The sequence below is a fragment of the Urocampus carinirostris genome, chromosome 14 (assembly GCF_059441175.1).
Source record: "Urocampus carinirostris isolate Australia breed hairy pipefish chromosome 14, RoL_Ucar_1.0, whole genome shotgun sequence".
Taxonomy (NCBI): Eukaryota; Metazoa; Chordata; class Actinopteri; order Syngnathiformes; family Syngnathidae; genus Urocampus; species Urocampus carinirostris.
Window position 1 is genome coordinate 12,905,488 of NC_142362.1, and position 17,205 is coordinate 12,922,692.

The 17,205-nt window shown below is 37.6% G+C and overlaps 1 protein-coding gene across 1 annotated transcript; it reads left to right on the forward strand.

Moving 5' to 3' along the window:
* The first annotated feature begins 7,197 nt into the window (after nt 1–7,197).
* Nucleotides 7,198–17,030, forward strand: LOC148352664 (charged multivesicular body protein 2b-B-like). The gene is made up of 6 exons (XM_088353232.1): nt 7,198–7,423; nt 11,090–11,181; nt 13,594–13,788; nt 14,609–14,711; nt 14,793–14,899; nt 16,073–17,030. The coding sequence occupies exons 1-6, from the start codon at nt 7,390–7,392 to the stop codon at nt 16,187–16,189; spliced, it is 648 nt and encodes a 215-aa protein (XP_088209358.1). The 5' UTR covers nt 7,198–7,389; the 3' UTR covers nt 16,190–17,030.
* Nucleotides 17,031–17,205: the final 175 nt, after the last annotated feature.

The window sequence follows — 17,205 nt, forward strand, 5'->3', positions numbered from 1 at the left end:
TGACGGACTGACAAGGAGTGAATGGAGTACTGAGTTGAAATAGGAGGGGAACTAATCAGGTAACAAGCAGCAGCTGAGGCCAAACAAGTGGGCACAGGTGAAGGAGTAATCATGAGAGTTTAATAAGCAAATGTTTTAAGATTATTATTAGTATTACTATTTAAGAATCATTTTATGTATTACTGTTGGTAAAAAATTTAAAAAAATATTTAAAATGAGCCAAACAACCTTATGAAATCATTCTAAAATATAAAAATAGTAATAATACTTGAAAAGAGGCAAACTCTATCAGAGAAGAACAGATGTATTATTTGCAGTATAAAAATGAACTAAGGAAATTTCAAGAAACACTTGTTTTATTGTTTTCACATACCACTGTCATACTGTATGTAAGTACAGATGACCGTCCTTTAAGTGTTTTTTTTCCTTACATAGTTAATCTGTACCTCAGCATGTGTTTTTGCAAAAATAGGGGGAATATGAGTGAATACTCACCAGGAATGCTTGAGAATCATATTATAATTGGGATCTGGCTACATTAGAAATTATAGATGAACATGAAATGTGTTCAATTTCCATTGCCTTAGCGCCTTTGTTTTAAGATAAAGAACCATCTGCAGGAAGATACAATAATGCAAGTTGTTCACAAAACTTCATAAAGCTTGATTTTCATACAAGTGCTTCATGAAGCTTCGCAAAGCTTACTTTTTACCAGCATTTTTATTAGAGTAGAATATTTTGTTACCCTGTTTTATGAATGTGGAGTGTCTTAAAAAAACAATACAATAATCCAAATTTGATTATTTATTTATGTATTTTTTCACTTGTATGAACTAACAGCACATGCAGTGAAAACAGAAAACAATGTCAGACCATTAGGAATAATTTTAAATTTAGTTGTTTCGGGGAGGGGATTTATCTCCTTTGTTTCAGTTCCTTGAAGCAGTACCCGTCACAGTATCAGTTGTCCATCTGCACAGAAGAGGGGAAAAGATTGTTGTTATCAGCCTTCAGCAACTTCACAGACATCAAGTTCCCAGCCATTTCTTCAATAACACCTCAAATCCAAATAGCTTTGTGCACTTTATGGCCGCGACTCCCGCGGATTGTCCTCATTTCACACATGGAAGTGCAAGCGACCCCCACGTACACTGTGTGTGGTGCTTTTCACATTACAAATTGCCTTAGGCTGGATGTTCGACATAAGAACAAGTGGAGGAAGAAAGTGATACCAGATAAGAGTTAATAGACGCAAAATTGAGAATGAAGCTTTTGACCGATAAAAGATAATGGAACAAATTAAACTGCTGTTTTGTTTTTTCAGTCATGGAAACCAATTTCCATAGTAAAGGACACTGACTTCCCACAGAACCTCAAAATACATTGTTCTTTCTTCTTTCCTGGATTTTTTCAAACCAATGTATCTACCATGAAATTTGGAAAAAAAACTGCACCTGATTATAAGCCACACCCAGTACAAAGGAATATATATTTTGTACATACATAAGCCGCACCTGACTATAAGCCGCATGTGCCCACATTGAAACGTGAGATATTCACTAAGAAATAAATAGTTATAATGCTATACGGCACCTTAACCCGTTGACGTTACAACGGCCCATCGGCTGGAACGTTTAAGGGTATTTGATAGACAAATAAGTGTCTGTACTGTGAAATACGTCATGCCACGTATCGTTGGAAAGCTTAAACTCTTGGAATCCAAGATATGATGACTATTTCAAAATTTAGGGGAAACATTACAATCAGTTTGAAACAAGATACCCGATAATTTTTAAGTCGGCGTAACCGCTGTTTTCAACTTCTGAATGTCCGCGAAAATGGCTTTGTTACATCAAGGGAAACCCATAGAATCCAACCTTGTAAAATATTTATTCCAAAACACACGATAATGAAGACAGATAAATTAAAAAAATCTTAAACATTTATGCTTCGTTGGACGTTGCTTCTTGTAATTCATTCGTTTCGTCACATTATTTCCTTTTACAAATAAAAAGACTCATTAAATCATTACCAATATCTTAGTTAGCCCTCCCTTTTCGATTGAAACATTTTCCACGATGGGCACAGGTGGGCGTTCTCCAGCCACTCCCCGCAGTTTGGTGCCCTCCTTGGAGGACACTGAGCTCCAGATCCTAACAGGCCTAATACTTATTCCTTGGATCAGTACCATATCGTCAGTAATTTATCAATGTAATGTTTAAAGGGACATTGTGCATTATTCAGATTATTCAGTTTCCCCATGGGTAAAAAACGTATTTCTTAAAAAAAAAACAATATTGATTTGAAAAGTAAGCAAATTACATGAACTTCATGTACTGTAAGAGAGTAATTTTTGAATGCTCCTAGTCCGAGAAATTTGCATTTTACAGAAGGTGAGGCTCTCCTAGGGAGAACTGACAAAATTGCCGCCTTTTGCTGCTACGGGTACCAGCAAACGCCAAAAACCTTGGCTGTGCAAAGAAAGTGAGAATAAAAATGGTGTGTTTGGGTCCCCATAGTTTGTATCCTCCCTTGTAATTTATAGCACTTGTTTTCAGTCGCACTACAAAATGTAGCAACCTCTAGTGGTCAAATATTACAGAGTGTGCCTTAAATGTATGTTAAAAAAAATATATATATATGTATATATGTATATATATATATATATTTGAAGAGATAATAACTATGATACAATTGAATAATATCAAGCGAAATTCTTCATCTGTTGATTATTTTTTACTGAAAGGTTATTGTACTTTGTTGTTATTTTATTTAATTTTAAACAAATTAATATATTTACATGGTCATGATTACCGATGTGAGTCACCTATGCTCACTCATTTGGCGCCAACCGCCCAGGGTTCTGATTGGCTTCCTGTCCCTACTCAAGCCTAGTCCTGTCAATCCCCTGTTGTCAGTCCATCTGCGAACCTCTGTTGATACAAGGCAAGCCTTTTTTGACCCTGATTCCCGCCTGTCCCGTTTTTGCTCCCATTTGTCTCCAGCTACGACCTGTTTTGATCCTGACCACGTCTGCTCTCCCGTCTCGGCTTACGAACCATTTTTGATCCCAACTACGTCTGCTCTCCCGTCCCGGCTTACGGACCATTTTTGATCCCAACTACATCTACGTCCTCTTTCTTTCAATAAAATTCTGAGAAAATGTTACGCAATTGGGTTTGCCCTGGTCGTGACATATATTATATCTTGATTGTGACATCCATGTTTTCAGGGTAATGATGCGTCCTTTAGTGTCTTATTTAATGCCCTTAATCACGATTGTATCAGGGGCAAAATATTGAATATGTCATTATCTGCTTGATAAATTAAATTTGTTGACATGATTTTGAATAGAACGGAGTAGAGTAGAGTAGAGTAGAGTAGAGTAGAGTAGAGTAGAGTAGAGTAGAGTCATTGCTTACAGTAGTGGATATTGTTGATAATGAGATTAGACGCGGCACTCCAAGGGAAACATGAAATAGAAAAACCTAAAGAAAATAAATCACACCACTACATTTGATTTGCTCATAAATCCCTAACTTACAACATTGTAGTAAAAGCTTTATTTACCAGCAATGAAACCCAACAAAATACACATAAACCCTGTCATTTATACATTTTTAAACAATATTTTCAACAGAGCTTCCCTAAAAATGGACTACAATTCACTATCAATTGCATATTTGGTATACCTGAAGGAGCTCTAAAAGCTGAAGGCCATATTTATCACGGAGGCTGGTGATGATAAACCCATTTAGTGCGGGGGGGTCCCCATAGTCCTCCAGTGATTAGTGGCGAACATCTTCCCTAATAACCTTAACAAGAACAACGCCTCAGGACGACACGGCGTTTGCACACACCTCCTCGGAGATAGAAGCACTTGAGGCTAACCGTCCTCCCCTCCCTCTTTCTCCTCTACAAAGTCACCCCACTCTCCTTCTCCCCTCTCCTCCAGCCATTACTGGGCATCGCTCCCACAATTTCTGCCACCCAGCATCACTCCGACTGTAAATTGACTTGGATATGGTTCACGACTCCCACTTCGCCACATAAAGTGGCCCTCAGCATCAATATGAAATAAGACAATATGAATACACAACAGAGGAGGGGGGAAGCCCTTATCCCTTGGGAGGATGAGTTATAGGAGGAAATTGAGAGAACATGCAATGAGCTTTTGTTGTTATTGTTCATTGGGTTGTATTTTGTTTCGACTGAGGCATACAATGTGATCTTGGTTGTTTTTGCTACCAGATCCACTTGTCTTGAGTCATGTGTCATGCATGATTACCATAGAGGAAGTAAACAAATATGTTACCAATAATTGTAAGATTAGCTTCTGTGAAACAACGAAACGGGTTACTAACAAGTGTTCCTAAAATAGAGGGACATCAAAAAGTTTTTTTTGTGACAAGCTTACAAGCAGAATAAGAATATTTTATTGAAATTAGAACATTAAGATATTTTACAAGGCTGATTTTATAGTACATTTCCTCTTCATAAGCTCATTTATAAATGTCATGATTACCAATTTGAATCACCTGTGCCACTGCGGGATATCTGATTGGCTCCCTGTCGCTATTTAAACCCAGTCCTGTCACTCTCCTGTGGTCAGTCCGTCTGCGAATCTCTGTTGATACAAGGCAAGCCTTTTTTACCCTGACTCCCGCCTGTTCCGTTTTTTGCATCCGTTTTTCCACCTGCTTTCCTGATCTTCCTGTTTTTCTCCGGCTACGACCTGTTTTGTTCCCGACCACAGCTGCTGTCCCGTCCCGGCCTACGACCCGTTTTTGATCCCGTTTTGATCGCACTTCCATATTCAGATCACAATCCGATTGCGAGAGCGACTTGCTTCCCGCATCCAGCGAGCACCGGATCGTGGGTGCAGCCCTTCCTCTTTCTTTCAATAAAAATTATGGTAAACGTTACGCAATTGGGTCCTGATTCTGTTCTGGTCGTGACAATAAATGAAGCCGTTGTTTAGCCAATTGTGTGAAGATGAACTCATTCACAATTGCATTTAAACAGAACTTTGACGTATAAAGCCCTCAACGGGGGCAGATGATTTCAAATTTAGTTTTAAAAATGTAGAGGACTGTGTTACAGAATCTGTAAACCAAAATTGTATTTCTAACTGCCATGATAAACTGTTGACACGGCAAGTGTCCTAAAATACATAATAAAGTCTTCTAAAATGTGTTTTAGAACGAGCCTATAATTTATATATACTAATCACTTAGTGACCATATAAAAGGGAAATATTTTGGGAGTGACTGAACCTATTTTAACTCTACTTCTTATAAACACAACCCAGTAAGAACACAGTTTAATAAGTCAAGTCATGTTTATTTGTAAAGCCCTTAATCACAAAGAGTTTCAAAGGGCTGCACAGACCACAGATCATTGCAAACCGCAGACTACCATTACACCATCCCCTGATCCAAAACCTACATGAGGGCAAGGAAAAACTCAAAAACCTCAACATGAGGAAAATGAAGAAACCTTGAGAAGAGACCGCACATGAGATAATCCAACCTTCCACGAGGACCAAGCTGCAACGGATGTTGCAATAACAAACCATACACAGATAATGTCAACAAAAAATATAGGTTAATCATATGCTATAGAATAGAAGTATGTTTTAAGCCTAGATTTAAACCATTCCACGGAGGTTGCAGATCGAATCTCAGGGGAAAGAGCCTTCCACAGGACTGAGGCCTGAATGGAGAACGCTCTCGAACCTGCGGATCTCTTCTTGGCTCTTGGGAATAACATGATGCACTGTTATTTTATGTATGCATATCAAACTCGTAGCCCTTCACACTAATTTGCAACAAAAAAAGTAGCAGTCAGAATCTAAAATGTAGGTGAGTTATGCGGAACAACATAGTTTTTGTTTTTCTAAGTTCAGTATTGTCCTCTACTCTATAGCATATGAATAATCAATATTTTATGTTGATAATATGTGTATTATTTGCCCTCATGTAGGTTTTAGATGAGGGGATGGTGTCATAAGAGTCTGTAATAATAGTTTGCAATAATCTTTGATCTGTGCAGCCCTTTGAGACTCTTTGTGGTTAAGGGCTATACAATACCTGTCAACCGGTACGTTTTGTAAAAAGTACGTTTATTATGCATTTTAGGACGTGTACGACATACGAGAAAATCTGTACGGAAAAACGCAAATTTGTCAATTATGGGTACCATTCGGTTTACACCGACTATCACCAAACGGCAAATCAATCAAGTCAAACGAGTTCGCCTCTATCTCTGTATCGTTTTTTTTCCTTGCAAACGAAGCCAGCGGTTTGATGTGGTGAAAGGAGGTCCGTCTCTTTTTAGAGAACCGGCTTTTTCGGCTCAACTCATTAAAGAGAGCCGGCTCTCAAACGGCTCACTTGCTTTGATGCATTATATTACGAATTATTATGTTGTATAAAGAAGTTAAGAAAAAAAGGAAGTATAAAAGGAGAAAATGAAAAAATACAGGTTTGTGGTTATCCTTATAATCAGTATACTACCAACAATGATTTAATGCAGAAAATGAATTAATAATTTGAATAAGATAATGTATTATTCTACTTAATTATATTTGAATGTATTTTTTCCTTCTACATTGAACGTACAAGAAACTTCATTTTTGAACTTTTTTATAATAAACCTTATTCATGTTGAGCAACTCGGTATCTCACAACAAAATGTTCATTAACAATATATATGATATAACGAAAAACATGTACAATATAACTTGTTGAACTACATAAATAAACACGTTTGAAAAAAAAATATGGTGTAAGATTATTTTGTATTTTGTAAGGGAAAATACGACAGTTTGTAAGGGCATGGAGCCCTGGAGGTTGACAGGTATGGTATAAAAATAAACATGACTTGGCTTAAAAATCCGCGATAAGTGCACCTCTTTTTACGAGGGAACACTCCATTTTAGTGCTACCTTCAAGATAGTATGTCACCAAGCAAAACCATCTACAATTAACTTATATGCTTCACATACTAGCAACAACGTCCCCCTTCAGCAACCATTACGCGGTGTATGTCATGATAAATTCTATTTATTTTCATGTTTGTGGAAAACCACCGCTTCTGTGTCTATTTTAATCAGTTGTGTGTGCCATTCCTTTACTATTTATCTCACTTCACGAGTATTCATGAAGGCGGCATCCGGAGTGATTTCATGACGTCACGCAGAGCGGTAGAGCCAGTCAGCTGAGGTAGGGACAAACCCGACTACGGAAAATCAACCAGGAAGACAGCGACGCTTCTAAATTCGTCTACCGGTCGCTCAGGTCACCACACACGGCGCTTAGTTACGCCGTGAGTGGCTTTAGTTATATCCGTCACTTTTTATAAGTGTTTTATTTTGATACAAACAAGATGGCTTCCCTTTTCAAGAAGAAGACTGTCGACGGTAAGTTTGTTTTTGTGCCACAAGCTAAGCTAAGTTGTGCTCTTAGCCCGAGACAGTTTCGGTCTTTTTTCGTCCGTAACTCGAAGTTCTTCTTACACGCGAACCCGTTTGACTTGTCTTTGACGTTCCATGAGTCACTGTACTCATTGTTTGAATTAACATTGTGGCCATGATAGTTTCTATTCGGTTTAGATTTGAAAAATACAGTTTAAAATGGTAATGGAGGTCAAATAGTTGCCTGTAAGGTGTATCCGATTCAAACTATGTATATTTCTTTACATTTGGTACGGTCAGATAAAAGGCTAGACACCTCACCAAAATCTTCGGGAAAATCATTCAATTATAACATAAGCGTGCGATCATATACTATCTTTCCATGACATTAGTTTTCCTTTTTAGATTGAGCTCTTAAAAGTATAATATTTATGAACATGTTCTCGCAGTGTCATTTTTTTTAACTTAGTCATTTACATTTTCTCGCGATATTTGGTTTCTTTGAAAAAATTCACCACCAGAAAAGAAACATTTTGTCATTAATATTTCAACATTTTCTTTTTTCATCTATGATATCTATTCATGTATCTTTTTATATCCATCTCCATAAATGTTTGAATACAATAATTTGATTACATATGAGCACCAAAGTGTAACATTTTCTCATCGACATTTTACTTGAATTTACTATCCATCTATCTCCATCCATGCAAAAATGTTCGTAAAAATTATATTATAGCGCATGTTATCAAAATTCTGCGTTTTCTTTCCCCCCTCCAAACTGATTATCAAGCATAAAAACATACTAATCCAACCCGACTGCACTGAATTATTAATTAAATCCAAAGTTAATTGTGATTATATAAAGGATGGATTCTCAGAAGATAACATTTGTAAACCTTGTTTTCAGGTTAAACCTATAAGGAAACTAACCAGTGCATTTCTAGTTATCGTCATTCCAGCACTTACCTCCTCCTTCCAACATTGTCATCCTTCACTCGAAGTGGTTGGTTCTTACCGATGCATTGGTGCTGCCAAGCCAATATCAGATGTTCTGAGGTTCCTCTCAGGCAAAAGATCTCACCAAACGCCCTTCGTACTCTTGTGCCGTCGTATTGATCACGACCTGAGGTCGGAAATGCTTTGTGTTTATTAGGTGATTGGTAAATGGGGGTTGTGTGGTGATCAAATGTATTTGTAGGAGCGATATCCCTCCCACTCGAAGACGCTGTTGTAGCGTCACTTTTACGTATTTTGTTTCGCTCTTGTGAGTGGTCCAACTTGACGTGACGTGGGTTTCTCGACTTCATGGCAACTATTTGCTCTGTAGATATTTTTTTCTCGATTTTGGAAAGTTTCTCATTGTGCAGGGTCGCAAATAGCCTAATCTTTTTTGCCTTTTTTTTTTCAAAAGTGACTTTCAACAAAGAGTGGTTTGGATTGTACATTTGTTATTGAATTTATCCTATTTATTTATTGATTTCTTTGAATATTCAACTTTATTACTGACTTTTGAAATATATGAATACTTTGTGGATATTACCCAATGCTTTATGAGTCAAAATAAGTGGAACAACTTTGACAACTAATGTCACAAATAATGTTTATATAATGGGAACTGGTTAGCATTTTGGATCCATTTCTTTTCCATTTATGGACCTGATTCCTTTTACTTTATTTCATTTTTTTACTAAATTATCTACAGTTCTTTTTTCTTTTTAAAGAAATCATTTCTACTTATTTTTTATATATGAATATTGTACATCAACTTATCATTATTACAATGTTTTTAGATTGAGTGAATAAATAAATTGACGTATGTTTTTTTTCTTGAGTTTTTCCTCTACAATATTAGTGTTTGGGTGTCTTATAGATTTATAGACATGCATTGTCTCGCATAATGCCACTTAGTGTGCGAGGTAGAAAGCTGACTCAGTAGCAATGTGAGATGTCTGCAGCGCTGCTGTACTGTGGGAATGTGTTGCCCAGACACATTACTTTTTTTTTTATCTATTAGAACAACTTGGTCACATGAAATGATGGAAGGATGCATGGGGATGGCTCTCTTTTAATTATTTGTTGTTAGAAACAGTGGATTTAAGAAGTTTACAATAGATTTACAATTTTCATATGAATGTGATTTTACCAAATCAGACTAAAAAAACAAATATTGAACCTAATTGAAAGAAATTTGGTTGTTTTACTGTCTTACCATTGGAAGGTGTCTCTCATCCATCCATTCAACCCAGTCCGTTAAGTGCAGGGCTGTCAAACAGAGAGCTTGTGGGCCAGATCAGGCCCCACCAACTGATTTAATCCAGCCCACGGTACAACGCTGAGAGAAGCTTAAAAAAAAAAGAAGAAAGAATCGCATCACGTTGTATGTCCACAGGATGTTGCCAAAGCCAGGTGCTACTTGCAAGGTAAACTACCAGCTAGAGATAAAATCGGGCCAAAAAAAGTCCAGCGCAGCCCAACTCAGCCCGCGGGTATTTAAGCCCGAACTCGACCGATTAACTTGAAGTAAACCCAAAGCTTTTTTTAATTTATTATTTTGTCCCTAGGTGTGAATGAGCGAGTGAGTTGTCTGTCCCTGTGTGCCCTGCGATTGGCTGGCAACCAGTTCAGGGTGTCCCCTGCCCACTGCCCGATGATTGCTGGGATGGGCTCCAGCACCCCCGCGACCCTACTGAGGATAAGCGGTGTAGCTAATGAGATGAGATACTTTATTGAACAAACGCATATACATTAACATGCAAAATATTACAATGTTGCGTAAATAGTACACTCAAACTGTACAATAAACCAAAATAACTTGAAGCTTTACTTCACCGCCGAGGTAAACCCGAAGATTTACTTCTACGGCGTACGTACTTTACTGAAGTAGAAATAAAGAGAAGTAATTGACTAATTACATGAATAAAGGTAAAAGGATGCTGTGCAGATCCTCCACGAAGGAAAAAAAAAACCTGCCAGAGAGAACCCTGGCCCGGCCCGTCTTAGTGATTGACATGTTAAGCCCGAACCTGGCCCAAATTTCTCTTCTTGCCCGGGCCCAAGGTCTTACCTTTCTTTCCAACTGGAGCTTAATTTTTTGACATTTATCAACCAAAGAACATTTCAGGAAACACCCATCATGGGCGCTCTGTTTAATGCAATACAAAGTTAAAAATTAGCACTTGGGTGCAGAAGTTTAAAGAAAATCCTTTTTTTTTTGAGTAAATATCAAATCCAACAAAAATGTCCCCAAATTCCGGTAAACATTTTCAGTAGAAGAACTGAAAAAGGCTTTTAAATCATTAAATCAATAATTTATATAATTTGCACTTGGATGAGTGTTTGTGTGCTATTTTTTGTCACATTCCATTTTGCACAAATTTCCCTGAGTAAAAATTTTTTTAAAAAAAATTGTCAAACAAACTAATTCTTTCTTTCTTTATTTTTACAAATCCACTGTTGATAAACACTAAAATAAATTAAATCTTTGTGACAAAAAAAATATTTTATGCCATTAATCTACCAGTCCAGCCCCGGTCAGTGTTTTTTTGGCAATGGGGCCCCTCAGCTTACATGAGTATGCCACTCCTGGTTTAGTGTGTTCACCAAACTTTGCATTTAAAACAGACTAGCTCATTTCTGCTTTAATTTTTTTTTCCTATTGTGTTTCCCAAGACATCATCAAAGAACAGTCGAGAGAGTTGCGTGGCACCCAAAGACAGATCACAAGAGACAGACTGGGGTTGGAGAAACAAGAGAAGCAATTGGTGAGACCTTGACATGCAAATTAGACAAATACCTTTAATTGCTCAAATCGTTATGACGTCCTTGCGTTTTAGACATACAGAGACAGTTCAGTGCCGTTTCCACTTCCTACTGCAGGGATTATTTCTGTTGTACTAATGGGTCTCAATTAATAGGCATGATGGATCTGTTGTGGTGGCTTTGCTGCAGGCAAAACATGTTAGCATTTCTCTTTATCCCGTGTGCACATACACATGCAATACACATCCACGATAAAGCTGATTGCACAAAACCACACAATATTTCCTCTTGCTGTCAGATAAAAAAACTAAGACATGTCCTTTCGCCTCCATTGTATTAAGTAAATATCATACAGGACATAATTACTTCCCCGAGGGACAAGGGTTTAATTTCACATTTGCGCTAATTAGTCGAGGTTTTAAACACTGCTCTGCACATTTTGAATTGAAGAAACGTAGTGCTGAGAGGTTTGAATTGACCTAGTTTTGCAGTTTTACCCCAAGTGCTTCCACACTTTTGCACTTTTTGCACAAATTGCATTTCCCCCGTGAATTTAAGTACATGACGAACACTTTTTTCATTGAGTTGCATATAGGTAGAGAATTTTTGCAGAACTTTACTTTGCTTTATTTCGCTTGATTCAAAAAGTGAATTCTTTGTATGTTTACTGTATTTTACGGACCATAAGTCGTTCCGGAGTACAAGTTGCTCCAGGCAAAAACATAGATTATTAAGGAGGGTAAAAAATGTATAAATTCGTGCCGGAATATAAATCACATTTTTGGGGGTAATTTATTTGATGAAACCAAACACCAAAAACATATGTCATCTTGAAACGGGATTTAAAATAAATGAGAGCAACAGGCTGAATAAGTTCGTATGGTATACGAACATAACATTACATGATTGACATGCCTGTTAATATCAGTAATGACGTAACATTATTTAGATAGCTAGCATAAAGAACATGCTTACCAAACTATCAGTTTGAATCACTTAATCCAAGAAAATTCCATCCTTGGTATTAGGGTTGATGATGCATCAATTCCTCTCTCTGCCTCTATGTCGCTTACGTCAAGACCTCATTTCCGCTTCCCGCAGTTGGCGTGTTGTTTTGGGGAGGGTTTTTATGACTCCTCAATGTAGAAAAATACACATAGAACAAGTACGGCTTCCTTTGAGAGCGATACAGTCGGCATCAGTTCATTAAACACACAATTACTCAAACTTTTAACTCACGCTCTCGCGCGCGAACTCTTATGACACTGGAAGCCCCGCCCACCCTATTATGACGCACCTCACTTTCCGGGCCTACACGTTCACAAACTTTTTTTCTGCTTTTCAGCTGCATAATTCACTATTTGAAATCTGCAGAATATTATTTACTTTTCGTTACCTTTGTTTTTGTTTTTACTGGTGTGTGCCGGTATTTATTATGTGCATCAGAAATACACAACAGTCTTTGTCCGTAATTATGTTATGTGTATATGTATGTGTATTACAAGTACTAGATGTTTCAATAGTTGTTATTAGTAAGTACTGAAGTGCAAATCCCCCTAGTGTTATTTGTGGAAATAAAAAGTAGTGTTGAACTTTTTTTGATAATATTGTTCAAGCATCTGTATTCCAAAGCGACGTTTTATTGTTTATTTATTAACTCAAAAGTGCCATGCATTCATTTTAGTCTAGAAGCATATTGTCCAAATATTATTTAACCTTCTGTTTGGCTTTAGGGCTACGAGCAACTGTTGGATTATTATTGCTACAGCCCCATTTTGAGAAAACCACTTGAGGCAAATTTATGTGTTTTTCTCATAATTCCTTTTTTCTTTAGAGTGTCGCAGCCAACATTGTGAAAATCACCGTCAAGCTACTCTTCTCGCCAATTGTATTTACTCATTGTAGTTTCACTCAGTGGGTTCGACTCGTCTGTCTCACAATCTAGAGAGTATGTGAATAGAGATTCAGCAAGCATCAATAATGAATGAATTCCGATAAAGATGCTTGCAGCTCATACATGAAATAAACAAGGTGGCTCAAAAGCCTTGCTGGGTTCCTATAACCTAAAGCTTATCTAGTTTCTCTTGGGAATTGTACTCACAAACATAGTGCTTGTGGTCTTTAAATTATAATCTGGTGTTTACCAAAGCTATAAGCATTCATTTGTGTTCCACTAAATGTGGCCTCAACCATATGGGCCGTGGTTTTTAATGTCTATATTTGTACATGCAGTGATTCACTTGGGAGTTTTCTGGGTATGTATGTTGGTTTATCAATACATGGTTTGATGTAAAAGACAATCTGGTTATTGGATGGAGTCCTCAGACTAAAAACTGATTGTATTGGTACAGATGATGTCAGGCAACTTTAATTCCCTAGGAAAGGGTCCTGTAACAATTAATTCTCCTCTACAGGAAGCGGAGATCAAGAAAATGGCCAAGACTGGTAACAGGGAAGCATGCAGGATACTTGCCAAACAGTTGGTCCAAGTGAGAAAGCAAAAGACCCGCACATACGCCGTCAGCTCCAAAGTCACCTCCATGAATACGCAAACTAAGCTTATGAACTCCCAAACCAAGATGGCCGGGGCAATGGCCTCCACAGCCAAGGTATGTTCTTAATAAAATGCTCCTCTTCTATTGATATGTTTCGATGGCTCATTGATGTAACCAACTTTTAGAAAGTATTCTCAGATGCAACAAAATAACACAAAGCAATACACAAGTTCTAAATGATTGAAAAGAAGTTTTGGCAAAAATAGTAACACAATTTTCTTTAATAGCGGCCGACTGAAACCATGAATTTCCAGATATTTTATGAATTATCGTGACATAAATGGCATTTAAAGTTGCTTATTTCTCTACCTGGCATGCCTGTACCGCTATAAAAAAGGGAGCAACCAATTCTGACTGAGTATAATTCTGTATGTGAGCTACAAAATGAGCAAAAATATTGTGTGAAGAACTCATTCAACATTAGATTTTGCCTTTGAAAAGTAGAGAATAAGATTTCCAGTAGCTCCTCCCCCTGTCAAACAAAAGTGCCTTTTATCCTCGTAATGATCAAAGCTGAAAAAAAAGGTTTGGATTGCCACATGTGCATAGGTTAAACTAGTTTCCGTGCCATACCCATATTTTAGTGTGTAAAGAAAGTATGAATTATCTCCTAGTGCCAGGCTGACTTTCAGCTTCGCTAATGAAGTGTGGTGGGGAACGAAAAGCCTAGAAGCCATACACTCATTTCCGAGTCAAACCTGTGTAAACACACAGGTCAGCAATAATTAAGCCCCGAGTTAATTAGGCGCAATATTGAATTACATTAAAATGTTGGGTCTTCTTCAGTCACCGTTTATTAGCGATTTCACATGTTTTCACTTTTCATCATTAACATGATCAGGAATATTAAGCCTTTACTGCAACTCATTCGCAGACAATGCACGCAGTAAACAAAAAGATGGATCCTCAGAAGACGTTGCAGACTATGCAAGTCTTCCAGAAGGAAAACATGAAGCTCGGCATGACGGAAGAAATGAGTAAGATGCTCGCAGTTAAAAAAAACGTCTTTCACTGTTTTTTGTCTCGAGCTTGTTTTTCTTCACATCTTCTCATTTTAGTCAACGATACTTTGGATGAATTCTTGGACGAATCTGGAGATGAAGAGGAGTCTCAGGACATTGTCAACCAAGTTCTAGATGAAATTGGTATCGAGATTTCAGGAAAGGTAAGAAGATCCAAATGGGAGAGCATCTTAGTGGAAAAAACATATTTTCGTTAAAAAATGTACGTGAAGAAACCAATTCATGCATTGATGTACAATTAAATCATGATCTGGGTGGTTCTTCCCTCACCCTTCACTCAGAAGTTTAACAGAGGAGTTTTTTGGGGGAATTTCCATGCAAATTAACTGGGGAAAAAGGGGGAGTTACAATTGAAAAGTTTCATAATCTGGGTTTAACCCCGTATGACCCAGATATAGAAGAACAATAAAGAAACATTTTTAGAAAGTGTTATGGATAAAAATGAGATTTTTGCAAAAAATATATATTTTTTCTGTTACTTTTTCTGAGAATGTTCTAATATTACAAATCTGGGTCAATGGAATAGCAAATTTTCCTGTCAGGTAAGTTTTAAATGTCAGAATGTTTGTCACTCAGTGAAAGACAAACTTGCATGATTGATTGCTTAATACGGTAAATAACACAAATAATAATTCCTAAATTGTTGGTTCTTAGCCAACGTTTTACAAATTGTGAAAGTTGTACACCTGTGGGCCGAGCTTATATACAATTGTCTCACCCAGAATCGTTGCAAGTCTGAACAGGAACACCTAATTACTATGTTTATTTGAAGAAAGTCAACAACAAACATTTTGACCACTTTTTTGAAAAAATAAAATAAAATAATAATAAAACTGTTGTAATTTAACAACGCTGGGTCTTACTGGCCTAATTATTAAGATAATTGTCACAAGCATAATAATTTCCCTGATTAGGAAAATGAATAGATGTGTTAAGGTCCTTATTGAAACCTTTTGACTGTATAGAAAGGTGCAAGAATAGAAGTGGAATGAAAAAATACGTTTCCAAATGTGTCTATAATGTGCTCTGGTCAGTTAAACGCATGAAAGATTAAGTAGGCAAAAACTGTGCATGAGCCCTTAAGAACAGACCGATTTGACATGAGCGGGTCTCCCTCTAGCGGCTTTGAAAAATCATTGCACCTATATTAAAAGTATCCAATAAGCAAGGGCACAGCTGAGGAACAGACACGAGGCAGCCTCCTAATTGCTAGTTCAATAAGACATGATGACCTGGATTTTGTCTTCCATAGTACCCACCGGACTAGAAAATCTGCCCGTATGCACGTTTTCAATTTTTCTGTCTCCGTGTGGCAGATGACTCGTGCCCCAGCTGCAGGCAGGAACGTCCCGGGCGCTGCCGCCCAGGCCAAAAAAGGCGGCATATCCGACGACGAGATCGAGAGACAACTGCGTGCCCTGGGTGTTGATTAGCGCCTTCGGAGCCGTCTTTTGAACTTTTTATTCACTGACAACAGCGACTGTCGCAGGTTTAAAGGTTCTACACACACGCACACACATCGAGGGTCAGCGACATGCAGCCACAGATGCAACTATTATGTCAATTACTGCTAAAATATTTATGACAACCTAAATGAGGCTCCCGGCGAGAAGTGGATGCACAGTTCACGGTTGACTGGAAAGAGCCAGCGCATATGCAAATCATCTCTCACTTTGGGTGAACTTTAAGTACCTTCTTTTTTTTGCTTCCGATCGGCTTTATTCCTCTTTAGTAAAATCAAGTGCACACAATCAAGGAGCGAAGCCTCGCATGTTGGGCTTGAGCTTCATGGTAAAAGAAATGAACATTCATCTGTTGTTTTTTTAACACATCTGTTACTAACCAAGGAATATCACTGTGAGTTGCGCTTTCTCTACTTGCATACGCCCCCACACGACTTCTTCAGTGATTTCAAGACAGCACTTGTACTGTCGCTCTTCTTCTCTTTCAGCTGCTGTGCAGTTGTTTATTGTTTTTATTTTTCTGGTGTTTTTCGTTTGATTTGTGGACAAACACTGCAATGAGATTGTCGCTGTGATGCAGAAGTGTCCAAGCGGTTGAACACCCTTTTTGGATGTTTTTGCATACAAGCACAACAAACTTGTTAATGTATCCAGTCAAATACATTTGTAAAATCCTTTTAAGGAAAGTGAATGACATCATTGATAACGCGATTGCTCGGGAAATTCTGTTTTATCTTGTCTGTATGTGCACTTGACTTCTTAATTACTGGACTGTTGCAAATGGGATTTTATAAGGAATAAAAAAAATCTTCTTGAATAACTTGGGTCTTGTCGGCATTTTTGATACATCAAGGTAGACAGGTTATATTGAAAGATACAGATCATAAAGTGTTTCACTCAAAGATACAGACGCTCCCTTACTTACGAAAAACGGTAGATACCAACATTTCTTTCAGGATGTCGAAAAATATCCCGACATTGCTGTA

Excerpts from the sequence above, each read along its gene's own strand:
- LOC148352664 (XM_088353232.1), top strand. The coding sequence starts at position 7,390 with ATGGCTTCCCTTTTCAAGAAGAAGACTGTCGACG. Across the intron at positions 13,789-14,608 it reads CAATGGCCTCCACAGCCAAG|ACAATGCACGCAGTAAACAA; the intron begins GTATGTTCTTAA and ends ACTCATTCGCAG. Across the intron at positions 14,900-16,072 it reads GTATCGAGATTTCAGGAAAG|ATGACTCGTGCCCCAGCTGC; the intron begins GTAAGAAGATCC and ends TCCGTGTGGCAG.